General features: G+C 51.8%; 2 protein-coding genes across 9 annotated transcripts in view; one reads left to right on the forward strand and one right to left on the reverse strand.

Annotated features, from left to right (window-relative positions):
- LOC101936074 (zinc finger protein 501-like) overlaps positions 1-13,561 on the reverse strand; it is a 53,443-nt gene that overhangs the window by 34,092 nt on the left and 5,790 nt on the right. For 3 of the 8 annotated variants that reach the window (XM_065577778.1, XM_065577775.1, XM_065577774.1), the window contains exon 1: positions 7-139. The exons of 1 other annotated variant lie outside the window; for it this stretch is intronic. Coding sequence is in view for 2 of the 7 variants with exons in the window: in XM_065577773.1 (XP_065433845.1) it covers positions 7-57 (51 nt within the window). In the remaining 5 variants the exon portion in view is untranslated. Of the gene's footprint in view, positions 1-6; positions 141-13,561 lie in introns of those variants that run through there. 4 more of the 8 variants (XM_065577779.1, XM_065577772.1, XM_065577773.1 and 1 more) reach the window with 3 other exon arrangements.
- Positions 127-7,418, forward strand: LOC101936333 (zinc finger protein 197-like). Its single transcript, XM_065578060.1, has 5 exons — positions 127-361; positions 4,372-4,460; positions 4,992-5,118; positions 5,215-5,332; positions 7,388-7,418. Exons 1-5 carry the CDS (start codon positions 127-129, stop codon positions 7,416-7,418), a joined length of 600 nt encoding a protein of 199 aa, XP_065434132.1.

Raw genomic sequence — 13,561 nt, forward strand, 5'->3', positions numbered from 1 at the left:
CGGTACCTGGAGGCTGCAGCTCCGCAGCGGGGCGGGGCGGGCCCGGGGGGGGTTCATGGGTCTCCCCGGCACAGACCCGCCTGCTCAGCCCAGCCCAGCCCCGCAGGGTGAGCGCTGCCTCTGCGCATGCGGAACTCCCCCGATCTGCGCATGCCCAGAGCCGGGAGACACAAAACTCTGATCCAGCCGCAGGAGAGGCTCCAACGGCCCCGCACGAGCCAGGCAGCGCCCAGCACGCGTTCGCAGCCCGGCTCGTCCCCCCCCCCCCCCCCGCCGCTCAACGTCACTTCCGCTCCCGGCAGGAGCAGGAACTACCACTCCCAGCCTGTCCCGGGGGACACTTCCGCCCTCTCCAGCCCAGGTAAGGGAGGGTTTCAGCACCTGTCCTCCGCCTCCCTTTCTAACGTCACTTCCGGTCCTTTCAGAGTCAGGAACTACATCTCCCAGAGTGCTCCGGGAGGGGAGGGGGGTGCTTCCGCCCTCCCCAGCTCAGGTAAGCTGGAATTGCGCTTGCTTCGGGCGAGTCCCGTGGGGGCGGGAGAACAAAGCTGCTGCTGTCGCCTCCGTGTGATCCGGGGCCTGGGCTGCGCAGGTGCCGCTCTGCGCGGGGAGGCCCGGCATTAACCCCTTCGTGCTCGGCCGGGGGCTTTCTGCAGCTGGGCCTCGCCCCCGGGGAGTGAGAGACCCCGGCCGGGGGGGCGCTGGGGCCGGTCTGCCCCGGGGAACCTGGGAGAAGCCGCGGAGCTGCCTCGGCCCCAGGGGAGCTGCAGCGGGATCTGCCCCCGGCACCGCCGGGGTGGGGGTGGGGGGGAAGGTTAGTGGGGCGGGGGGGGTTGAACTGTCTCTGGGCAGCCAGGAAATCCCCGGGGGGGGGAGAGGGGAGTTAGTTGGATCCTGCCCCAGTTTGTACCACTTGCCTCTCACCCCCTGATAGAAATTCTTTCTAGTTCTTCCCTTTTCTCTCTCAATATCTCACACGTGGCTATAAAATCCGGGGAGATTCCCCCCCCTTTCCCCTCAAATGATCAGCTCTGCCCTCTCCCCCGATTTCCCCCTGGTGTCTCAATGTCCATTTAAAATCTCTTCGAGGTGGGGGATTTTCCCACCCATTTTATTTGTTGCCTCTTTCTATGTCATCCTTCAAATGTCAATTCTTGAACATGGATATACAATGCTTGCAAATGTTGCCCATTTCCTCTCTTCGTTTATCAACTATTGATGTGAAATACACTTCGATTTTACCTCATGTCAACAACTGATAGAAAATCCCTTTGATTTTCCACTTTCCTCTCTCTAAATTGCAAAAATGGATCCCAAATCCCTCAGATTTCCACCTTTTCTCTTTCATTTCTGAACATTGATCTCAAATCTCCAGTTTTGCCTCTTTCTATGTCATTATCAAATGTCAATTAGAAGTCTTTTTGGGTTTGGGGCTGTTCCCCATGTTTCTAAATCCCAGCAACTTCTCCTTCCTGGGAGGGAATCTGTTGCCCTGAGTCATTCTCCATCCTGGTTGTTGCAGAGGGTTCAATTTCCCAGTGATTATTTTTCCCTTCCTCAATTGTTCCCTCCTTTATCTCTGTTAAAATGTTTGCCAAAGAAAGAGACCTGCCACGTATTTAATACACATCAAAGCCAGAGGCCTCCCCTTGTTTGAGGATCAGTAGCCCCCACCCGGTCACAGGAGAGTTGGCTGGATCCTTTTCTTTTCTCCAGCTGGCACGGAATGAGGAGGTTGCTCTGAGTGCAGCGTAGGTCCAGAGGTATCCCAAACCCCATGATAAATGGTCTCTGTGAGGGTGTCATAACTATAAAGGGAAGGGTAACAGCCCTCCTATGTACAATACTATAAAATCCCTCCTGGCCAGAGACTCCAAAATCCTTTTGCCTGTAAAGGGTTAAGAAGCTCAGGTAACCTGGCTGACACCTGACCCAAAGGACCAATAAGGGGACAAGATACTTTCAAATCTTGGTGGGGGGAAGGCTTTTGTTTGTGCTCTTTGTTTTGGGGGTTGTTCGCTCTTGGGACTGAGAGGAGCCAGACATCAATCCAGGTTCTCCACATCTTTCTGAACAAGTCTCTCATATTTCCAACTTGTAAGTAAACAGCCAGGCAAGGCGTGTTAGTTTTTATCTTTGTTTTCTCAACTTGTAAATGTACCTTTTTGCTAGAGTGTTTATCTCTGTTTGCTGTAACTTTGAACCTAAGGCTAGAGGGGATTCCTCTGGGCTCTTTACGTTTGATTACTCTGTAAAGTTAGTTTCCATCCTGATTTTACAGAGATGATTTTTACCTTTTTCTTTAATTAAAAGCCTTCTTTTTAAGAACCTGATTGATTTTTCCTTGTTTTAAAATCCAAGGGGTTTGGGTCTGTATTCACCAGGGAATTGGTGAAGAGTCTCTCAAGGCTACCCAGGGAAGGGAATTCGCACCAATTAGCTTAGAAGTTTTCATGCAGGCCCCCACATTTGTACCCTAAAGTTCAGAGTGGGGAAGCAGCCTTGACAGAGGGGTTGCTTCCCACAGTGCTAAGATGTAACCACCTCTGGGGTGGGTCCATGGCGGGCATTATTTGCCAGTGATAAGGCATGGAAATTTCTTACCTATTTTGGCTCTCCAGGCCTTCCATTCTCCTGTTCAAGAGGCATCCCCTAGGGCTCCCTCTGCCTGTGTGACTGGCCAACAGGGGGTGGTGGTAACTCTCTATCCACTTCTCAGACACTGTGAGGTAACACTGTTGCTCTAGGGGCAAGGGGTGTCTGTGTGGGGAGATTTCAGCTGGAGCTGAAGGGGCATTGTGGTAGGGGGAGGTGTTTGGGTGACTGGGCAGGGGGTACCCTAATCTGGTTGGTGGGTTCTGGAGGTTTGGGGTTTTGGGGGGGTCGTTCTGATGTGCCCAGCCCTGAGGCTATGGGTCCTGGAGGTGGGTATTGCTGGGGACCTGTTGGCCGCAGAACAGCGGGGGTGGGTATCTCTTGGGGAGGTGGGGCAGGGGGTTAGAGGGAGCCTGGTGCTGTGCCAGGGGCTCTGTCTGGGTTTCCCCCGCTGGGTCCTGGGATCGTTGCCATGCCCAGTGCACAGAGCTGGCAAGGGGGGGGGGCACGGAGCTCTGGCACTAGGTCGGGGAATGCCAGGCAAGCAGAGTGAGGGTTCCCACTGTAAAGCATCAGGGGGTCCCGCTGGGTGGAGGAGGGGGTCTCAGACAAACGGCATAGCAGATCCTGCTGGAGGGCAGGGGGGAGGGGTCCTAAGCAAGCAGTGAGGGACTGAGTTCCCAGTGGGGGGGTTCCCTTGGGGAGAGGGGGGGGTCTCCTGGCTGCTGGGAGCTCTTGGTGGGGGGAACCCTTTGGGATTCCCAACCTGGCAGTCATGGTCTGGTGGGGGTTCTCTAGCCAGTGGGGCTTTGAGGAGTATTTGGGGTCCCTGGCCAGGGACTCTGGGGGCTGCATCCCTGGGAATATCTGGTGGGACCCTGGCTGGGGGATGTCTGGGGCCCCTGGCTGTGGGCTCTGGGAATTGCTACTAACCATAATCCTTCTCTTTGATCAACTTGTGGCAGAGTCCTGGCTCCAGGCACTGCCCGGCATTCCCCAGTCACATGCCCTGTCACTTTGATACCTTTCTATCCACTTATCGAACACTGCGAGTGTGAAATCACAGATTTTTGCTTTTCTCCTCTTTTGAAAACTGCAGGAACTTTCGGTCCCGTTTGGAAAACTTGTGCCTCCAGTCCTTGTTCTTGATCTTGGGGGTGAGGGAGGTGGGAAGGGGGTTAGCACTGCCACACAATAGTCTCTTCCACAGCCATGGGGGAGCAAACTACCCAGGAATGGGACTTTCCTACCAGACAGGCAGGGAGAGAGGACAGGGAAAAAGAGAGAGAAGGAGACCGAGAGACTGAAAGGGGCCGTGGGAGAGAAGAGTTTTGAGAGAGATTTCCAGATCTCTTATCTGCCCAGAAAGATGTATTACTGCACCTGGATAGAGTCACTTTCCTGTAGAAAAGATGAGAAGCAAACAGAGGAAAATCCAGTTCCTGACTCCATATCCCTCCTGCTGGGGTGTGGCTGCCATGGGGTCACTGTCTGAGGGAATCCCCCACAGTGAATTTTTGGTTCTGCTTTTTTCTAGCATTGTGTTCAGAGACTTTATTATGGGATGGGGGGAGGGAGAAGGGAAGTTAAAAATGTCTCTGTGGGCTTAGCCTGGCAGGAGAGGCCAGGTCTACACTGTATAAAGAGATCAAGCCTTCCTCAGCATGGCAGGCTCTAGGGTGTCTGTCTGCAGGGAAAGGGCCTGGGGGAAGTGTGATGTGAAATTAATTAAAGCCTGTTCTGAAACCTCCACAACTGCCCTTCTCATCCCACCAGGCTGCAGAATAATGTCCATGTTTTGCTCCAGTTCATCCCGTCCTCTCATTGGACAGGGCAGAGAAATGGCTGCAGAGGTGCCAGTTCAGGTAGGTATTATCAGGGAGTTGTTTAATAAGTTGCTTAGATTCTAGGAACAGACCCATGAGGTTCGATGGTGGAAATGCTCTAATTTATTGAACAGAAAATAACCCAGCTACATGGGGCTAGGAAAATTGACCAGACTCGTCGTGCTGAAGCGTGATCTGACTAACCAGTGGCTGCTGTGAGATATGAAAGGGGCACCCACCAGTCAGGCTTAGGGGAGATTCCCCTCCCTTCATATCCAGCTCTTCAGAATGGGGAGGGTGTTGGGCTTCCTACCAGGGAGCTCTCCCTGGACCCTGCTAGGGGCTCCATCTCCTGTATCAGTCTGTGGCTAGTAGGTGTGTGATGGATCTGCCGGGAAAGCGTTTGTCCCCTCACTCTGGTGTTTCCTGGATGCTCTGAGCAGGGTGGGGGTGGGACTTTGTTGACTGCAATCCACCTAGAGCTTCCATTTGATGGGCTCCTCTTCCCCACGAATACTGGGGCTGTGAGTGGAGCAGCAGGTACTGAGTGTTGGACTCTTGCTATTTCAGGGGCCGGTGACCTTCGAGGAGGTGGTTGTGTATTTCACCAGGGAAGAATGGGCTCTGCTGGACCCCACTCAGAGAGCCCTCTACTGGGATGTCATGCAGGAGAACTATGAGATTGTGATCTCGTTGGGTAAGGGTTACTGTCCCCTTGGTTCTTGGAAGGGGAAATGAAGAGTTAAGGTTCACGCCAGCCCCACAATGCCACCTCTACTCTGTCCTGTTTCAGCATCACCCCAATATGCCAGTGACATACCCACTACCGGAGACCTTCCCCTGCTGCAGAACACTTTGGGAACAGAGCACAGGAGTAATATCGCACAGTGTCAAATATCTCGTTTGCTCAGGTAAAACTGAGGGTTAGGTGCATCACAATCAACAGAAGGTTCCTACCCCTGACCTCTCAAACCCTGAGCCTTCTCCACCCAAACCTGAATGTGCTTGGGGATGTAACGAGCAGGCTGTTGGAGTCAGAGCTGGTGGTCCAGGGTTACTTATCACACAGACACTACGTGTGTCCTTGAATGCTGGCTGGGAGTATTCAGAGAAGGAAGCTCAGTGGTGGATGTAGCGTTAGTGGGGCCCTGTGCCCAGCTTCATTTTGGGGGTCCCTCCTTGGGACCCAGGCAAGAAAAAGAACATTCTCTCATCTCCCTCCACCCCATTTTTCATTTTTTTTTCTTCATCGTCCTCCTATAAGTAATGGGAAGTAAATGAAAATAAAGTGAGGTACCTTGCTTGTTTTTTGTAATCTAACTGATTTTTCCACAGACCACTTGATCCTGAAGGTCTTGATGCAGCACTTAATGATCTTTCCAAATATTGTTTGTGAAGCGCTTTGGATAAGAGCCCTTTATAAAAATATGTAAAAAACGTTGGGGTGCAGAGTCTGGCCAGGAGTTAGGGTGTGGGAGGGGGCTCAGGGCTAGTACAGGGGGTTGGGGTGTGGAGTGCTTACCTGGGGCAGCTCCTGTTTCATGTGAGCGATGCAGGTGGGGATGTGGGGGGGCAGGAGTCAGGGTGGGCAGGAGGCTGTGTGGGAGTGCAGGAGTCAGGGCTGGGGGTGTGGGGGGGGGAGGGGTTATGGGCGGTTGCAAGAATCAGGGAGGGCAGGGAACTGGGGTGTGTGAGAGGGGTTAAGGAGTCATGGCTGGGGGTATGTGAGGGGGTGCAGGAGTCAGGGCTGGGGTCGTGGGAGTGCTCCCAGCCCTGTACCCTGAGTGGCTCACAGCAGGGGCTGGGGTTGGGTGGGGTATGTGATAGGGGAGTGCTTTGCAAAGCAGTCAGCAAGCGACCAGGGAGCTTTGCGGCCAGGACTCCTAACAGGGAATTTCGTTAGGGAGTTTGGAAGGGGAGTGGGAAGGGGGCGAGGTACTCTTGCCATTCTTTAAAACATTTAAACTATAATACGAACTTCTTGATTTAAACAAAAACCCTATTGTTAATCTAGGTAGCTGTAAGAGAGAATGCAGGCAGAAGCCCAGCAGCAGAGTGGGGGCTATCCTGTTTATTGCACTCAATGAAGCATGTCTGATTACCTGCCCTGTGGGTGGGTGGCGTATGTGTGCATTCGGTGCAAGGAGCTCCTGGCCCTCAGAGACCACGTGGAGGCTTTGGAGGCCAGGGTGGCGGAACTGCAGGAGTTAAGGGAGGCAGAGAGGTGTGTTGATGAGGCTTTCTGGGACACTGTAGAATTGTCCCACTTCTGGTCAGACAGCCCCTGCGCTGTTGAGGAGGATGAAAGGCCCAGGGAAGCAGAGCAGTCAACGGGAGCAGAGGGAAACCTTCCCATATTTGGGACCCTCCTTCCAGATGGTGTTGCGGTAATCTCTTGCACCGAGGTTACCTCACCGGGGGAGGGAACTCCAGTCATTAAGAAAAGGCAGCTGTTAGTAATGGGAGATTCGATCATTAGAAACAAGGATAGCTGGGTTTGTGATGACCGGGAGAACCGTATGGTGACTTGTCTGCATGGTGCAAAGGTTGCGGATTTCTCAAGGCATCTAGATTAATTTATGTGTAGTGCTGGGGAGGAGCCGGTGGTCGTGGTACATGTAGGCACCAATGACATAAGGAATGTGGGTTGGGGAACAGCCCAGATACCTTCCCCTCTGGAAGAACCCACAGTCCAGGTCAAGTGGGAGGTTTGGGGGGAGAACCTGAGCCCGCCCTCTACTCCGGGTTCCAGCCCAGGGCCCTGTGGACTGCAGCTGTCTATAGTGCCTCCTGTAACAGCTGCATTATGACTACAACTCCCTGGGCTACTTCTCCATAGCCTCCTCCAAACACCTTCCTTATTCTCACCACAGGACCGTCCTCCTGATGTCTGATAACGCTTGTGCTCCTCAGTCCTCCAGCAGCACACCCTCTCACTCTCAGCACCTTGCGCCTCTTTTTCCCAGCTCCTCACACTCGCACCACAAACTAAAGTGAGCTCCTTTTAAAACCCAGGTGCCCTGATTAGCCTGCCTTAATTGATTCTAGCAGCTTCTTCTTAATTGGCTCCAGGTGTCCTAATTAGCCTGCCTGCCTTAACTGGTTCTAGCAGGTTCCTGATTACTCTAGTGCAGCCCCTGCTCTGGTCACTCAGGGAACAGAAAACTACTCATCCAGTGACCAATATATTTTCCCTCTACCAGACTCCTGTACCCCACTGGTCTGGGTCTGTCACATATCACTCCCCGCTGCTCAGCACCAAGGGGTTGGGCAGCATGGGATGCCAGACAGTGCACACGTGACAAGCCATCGGCGTTGCCATGACGGCTCCCTGGTCTGTGTTGCACACGGAACTGGAAAGGTTGGAGGGATAAGAACCGTCTGGTCACCCTTGTGTTCTTCTCCTTGTTCCGCTGCATCCATTGAAGAGAGGCATGGTTGGTCACGAGGACAAATCTGCGCCCAAGCAGGTAGTAGCGCAATGTTTCCATGGCCCATTTTACAGCGAGGATATATTCTCTCTCCACCACTGCATATTTTTGTTCCCTCAGAAGGAGTTTCTGACTGAGGTATAGAATTGAGTGTTCCTCCTCTCCAACCATCTGTGATAGAACGGCCCCCAACCCTGCTTCCGATGCATCTGTCTGCAGGATAAACTCCTTGGTGAAATCAGGGGCTATCAGTACGGGGTTACTGCAGAGGGCAGTCCGTAGGTCTGTGAATGCTTCCTCTGCTGCGTCAGACCATCTCACCAGATCAAGTCCACGGGCTTTCACTAGGTCTGTCAGGGGGCTTGCCCTTGTGGCAAAGTGAGGGATAAATCATCGGTAATACCCCACCGCACCTAGGAACGCCCGGACTGGTTTCTTGGACTTGGTCAGGGCCAATTTTGGATGGCCTCTAACTTGTTCACTTGGGGTTTTACCAAACCTTTTCCCACAATGTAGCCAAGATATTTGGCCTCTGTAAACCCTACAGTGCACTTAGCAGGGTTTGCTGTAAGGCCAGCTCGCCTGAAGGTATCGAGGACTACCTCCACCTTCTCCAGGTGGGTTTCCCAGTCTGGGGTATGAATGACCACATCGTCCAAGTAGGCAGCAGCATAACTGTTATGCGGGCGTAATAGCTTGTCCATGAGGCACTGGAAGGTAGCTGGGGCCCCATGTAGTCCAAAAGGGAAGACAGTACATTGAAAAAGACCCTCTGGTGTAGAGAACGCAGTCTTTTCTTTTGCTTCTTCTGCAAGGGGAATCTGCCAGTACCCCTTCGTCAAGTCTAGGGTAGTCAAGTACCGGGCATTACCCCTACGGTCCACTAACTCATCTATGCGAGGTATGGGGTACGCGTCGAACTGGGATACTTCGTTTAGTCACCGGAAGTCGTTGCAAATTCTTGTGGTGCCATCAGGTTTGGGCACCAGCCCGATTGGGCTGGACCACTGACTGTGGGATTCTTCGATGATCCCCCAACTCCAGCATTTTTTTTACTTCTGCTTTTATTTCCTCCCTTTTTGCCGCTGGCACCCGATAGGGCCTCATTGTTACTCTGGTCCCAGGGTTCGTGACGATGTGGTGATATGTCTCGGTTGTTCGACCCGGTTTTGTCGAGAACACATCTTGGTTCTGGAAGACCATCTCAGACACCTCATTCTTCTGGTCTGGTGTTAAATCGGGAGACACCCTCACCTGTTTGGAAGGCTTGTTTTCCTGGGTTAGGGCTTTTTGGACCGTTGTGCATGCCAGGGTTTTAGAAGGTTAACGTGATAAATCTGTTCTTGTTTTCTGTGTCCTGGCTACCGAACCTTGTAGGTTACTTCCTCCACGGATTCAACCACCTCATAGGGCCCCTGCCATTGGGCCAGAAGCTTGCTTTCTGCTGTGGGTACCAACACCATAACCCGATCCCCTGGTTGGAACTGTTGCACTTTTGCCTGGCGATTGTAATGGGTTCGCTGGGCCTCCTGTGCCTTCTCCAAATGTTCCCGTACAATAGGGGTAACCCGGGCTATCCGGTCTCGCATCTGCATTACATGCTCTATTATATTTCTCCCCTCATTGGGTTCCTCTTCCCAGATCTCTTTGGCGATATCTAGTATGCCACGGGGCTGACGCCCGTATAATAACTCAAATGGGGAAAACCCATTTGAGGCCTGAGGTACCTCCCGGATAGCGAACATAAGCGACTTACCACCTTCCTTATCATAGCCTTGAGGGTTCGGTTAAACCTTTCTACCAACCCATCAGTCTGCGGATGGTAGACCGAAGTTCTCCGGGTATGTATATGGAGCAGCGTACAGAGGTCCTTCATTAGCTTCGACATAAATGGAGTTCTTTGGTCGGTTAATATCTCCTTCAGTAGCCCCATTCGGGCAAAGATCCCCACCAGCTCTTTGGCTATAGTTTTAGAGGCCGTGTTCCACAGGGGGACGGCTTCTGGGTAGCGAGTAACATAGTCCAAAACAACAAGCATATATTGGTGGCCCCGAGCCGTCTTCTCCAGAGGTCCCACTAGGTCCATGGCTATTCACTCGAATGGGACCTCTATGATGGGAAGGGGTACTAAAGGTGCACTCAAGTGGGGACGGGGACAGTGCAGCTGACACTCCGAGCAGGAGGCACAGTACCTCTGCACTTCTTCATGTACTCCGGGCCAGAAGAACCATCGTAGGACTCGTGCCAGGGTCTTCTCTACCCCCAAATGCCCCCCAAAAAGATGACTATGAGCAAGACTTAATACAGCGTTCTGGTGTTTTTGAGGTACTAGGATCTGCTGTACCTTCTGCCCCTGTACTGGCGCAACCCGGTATAAAAGATCCTTCTTCATTATGAAGCAGGGTCCTGGTCCCTGGGTTTTCCCTTCCACGGGGACCCCATCTATTTCAGTCACCTCCTTCCTAATGTTGTCATACCTTGGGTCTTCTGCCTGGTCCCATCCAAAATTTCCTCTCCTGGGACTAATCTGCCCAAGATCTAGGGGCCCAGTCTCTGTTGCCTCTACTGGTTCAGAAGCCTTAGCGTGGGGGTCAGACTCAGGTGCTTCTCCCTCCTGCGTGGCCTCCTTTGCAACTGCGCGGGTCCGCCTACCTACAAGAGCGACCCTCTGGCTTTGGGTCAGTATTCGGGTTCCCAAGGCCTTAGCTGCCTTTCTGTCCCTTTTTGTCTTTCTACCCTGTCTGGGAGTGGAGAACAATTCTGGGGATATTTCAGAGAAGATTGCGGGTTGACAGTCTGCTGTGGATGCCTCACCACTGATCTCGAGGCCAGGCCTCCCGTAAGGCTGTCCTCTCAAAGGCCAGAAGATATGCGTCTACATCATCCTCTCGTGTCATTTTCTGCGGCCAATGGCTGGCCCGTATGAGCCGCGTCCCATCATGGCCGCGATTCAGCTCTGTAAGGGACTTTACCTGGTTTACCAGTTCCTGCAGCATAGCTCGGTCTTGAGCAGCCTGGTCCATCAGCAGGCGATTAGTCTCTTGTTGCAGCCACACTACCTCCTGTTGGGCGGCTGCCTGGACATGGGTAGCCTCCTGCTGGGCCACCGTAGCTTGTATCAGTGCCCGCACTACGTCATCCATTGGGGTGAAAAAAAATAAACCCTCTCCCTTTTGTTTTTTGTTTTTTAAATCACCCTCCTTCTTCCGCTGCGCTGTGCACCCCAAGATTCCACTCCTGACACCTGTGTGACAAAGTTCCTCCTCTATCTTGGTGGGTCCTGCGCTTATTGGCGGATTTTCTTGCCTCAGAGATTCACCATGTGGGTTGGGGAACAGCCCAGAGACCTTCCCCTCTGGAAGAACCCACAGTCCAGGTCAATTGGGAGGTTTGGGGGGAACCCGGGACCGCCCTCTACTCCGGGTTCCAGCCCAGGGCCCTGCGGACTGCAGCTGTCTATAGTGCCTCCCGTAACAGCTGCATGATGGCTACAACTCCCTGGGTTACTTCCCCACGGCCTCCTCCAAACACCTTCCTTATTCTCACCTCAGGATCTTCCTCCTGGTGTCTGATAACACTTGTGCTCCTCAGTCCTCCAGCAGCATACCCTCTCACTCTCAGCTCCTTGTGCCTCTTGTTCCCAGCTCCTCACACTCACCACACAAACTGAAGTGAGCTCCTTTTAAAACCCAGGTGCCCTGATTAGCCTGCCTTAATTGATTCTAGCAGCTTTTTCTTAATTGGCTCCAGGTGTCCTAATTAGCCTGCCTGCCTTAACTGGTTCTAGCAGTTTCCTGATTACTCTAGTGCAGCCCCTGCCCTGGTCACTCAGGGAACAGAAAACTACTCATCCAGTGACCAGGATATTTGCCCTCTACTAGACTCCTGTACCCCACTGGTCTGGGTCTGTCACGAGTGTTTCTGGGTGACACCCCCAGACATATTGGCATCAGTGCTGTCTAGCCTGTTGGATGGCCCATCCAGGGTCATCAGCTGTACAATGAGCCCATGGAAAGGATTAAGGGGATACACCTATTGAGTCAGTAAGACATGCAGGGGTATGCTTGTGTACTGAGAACTCCAGGGCTTTTCCATGCCATGTGCTGTGAAGCTTGTGTTCGGGACACAAGAAGTAGAAGCCACACAGCAAAAGGAATATAAAGGGCAGTTGCATCCTCTCCATTTTGTCTTCAATCCCTCTTCCTACCTCTGGATCAACTTCTCTACAAACTGAAGCCTTGAACAAAGAACTGAATAATGTGGATGTGTTCCACACAGCCTTTCAAGCCAGGAATTCATCAATACTGCTAAGAACCAGATATATAGATTTCTGAATGTATCTGAGTGCTTTCCCATTTAACAACTCTCTTCTTCTTTCTCTTATAATAAACCTTTAGTTTAGATTCTTTCTTGCTTTCTTTCTTATAAACCTTTAGTTTAGATTCTAAAGGATTCGCTGGCATCATAGTATTTTGGGTAAGATCCAAACCTATAGTGACCGGGTAATGTGGCTGACTCTGGGGTTAGAAGAACACTTTGTTTATGTGAGCAGAGTTTTTAAATAACCTCTCATTGTACTGGACTTAGGTGCTGATTGGGAGTCAGAGAACTGGAATGTAATAAAGGGGGCTGTGTGATTTCTTTTTTCGGTTTCTTGATAACCAGTGTGGGGGATCAGAAGCACAGTTTGTGACTGGTTGGTGAATTTAACTTCATTGTCAACCACCAGTTTTGGGAGCATCTGCTCTCCCTTGTTCAGCCTGCCCTGGTCTTGGCATATTCAGTGAGGACTGCCCCAGGCACACTGGGTCACACTAAGTACTGAAATTAAATTAATAGAGGGTTTTTTATGACCCAGTCATATGAAATCAACTGAACTCCTTTATATACTTTCATCTGAGCAGGGTTTCCAGTTTCCAAATCTGATGTGATCTCTCAGCTGGAACAAGGGGAAGAATCATGGGTCTCAGATCTCCAGGGTTCAGAGGAAAGACAGATCCTGAGAGCTCCCTGCACAGGTGAGGAAATATTAAGCCAACTCAGAATCTGTAAGTGCCTGAAAGAAACATCTGGGATGCCCTACAAAGCCTTTTGGAGGTCTCTCAGTTCATTATTGTCCCTAGCAGGGGTCGTATCCTCAGGGTAAATATAGCTCATGGCTTCCTGTAGATCCTAGCAGACACCAGGCAGTAGCTTCCTCCTTTCCCCTGTGAATTTGGATGGGATGTGAAGGCCAAAATGATCCCCTCCTCTCTCCTATTTAGGGGAAGAATTTGGAGGAGTTCAGTTCCTGATTTTTATTTGACCTCTCTCCAGTACTTGTTTTGGTTTGGCCTTCCCCTTTCCATCCCTGTTTGAGGTTTCTGTCTCTATCACAGCAGGTGATGCAATGGTATGTGACAAAGAGGAGCAGAATTCTCAGCAGGAAAATGTTGAGCAAGTGGATAAACGCAGAGCATTATCGCAAAGATCAAAAAGGAATGTGTCCAGGAGTTATGAGAAGGAAAAATCCTGTGAGATTCAGCACAGACCAGAAAGAGTGCAGGGAAACCAGCCAGGGGAGAAAATGGGTAAATTTATTTCCTGTCGGGGAACTCAGAAGAGCGTCAAGGAAACCACAACACAGCAGGAAATCCTCATGGGAAAGAGGAAAAATACATGCAGTGAGTGTGGAAAATGCTTCACTCAAAGATCAAATCTTGTTCAGCA

Source organism: Chrysemys picta, chromosome 24 (assembly GCF_011386835.1).
Source record: "Chrysemys picta bellii isolate R12L10 chromosome 24, ASM1138683v2, whole genome shotgun sequence".
NCBI lineage: Eukaryota > Metazoa > Chordata > Testudines > Emydidae > Chrysemys > Chrysemys picta.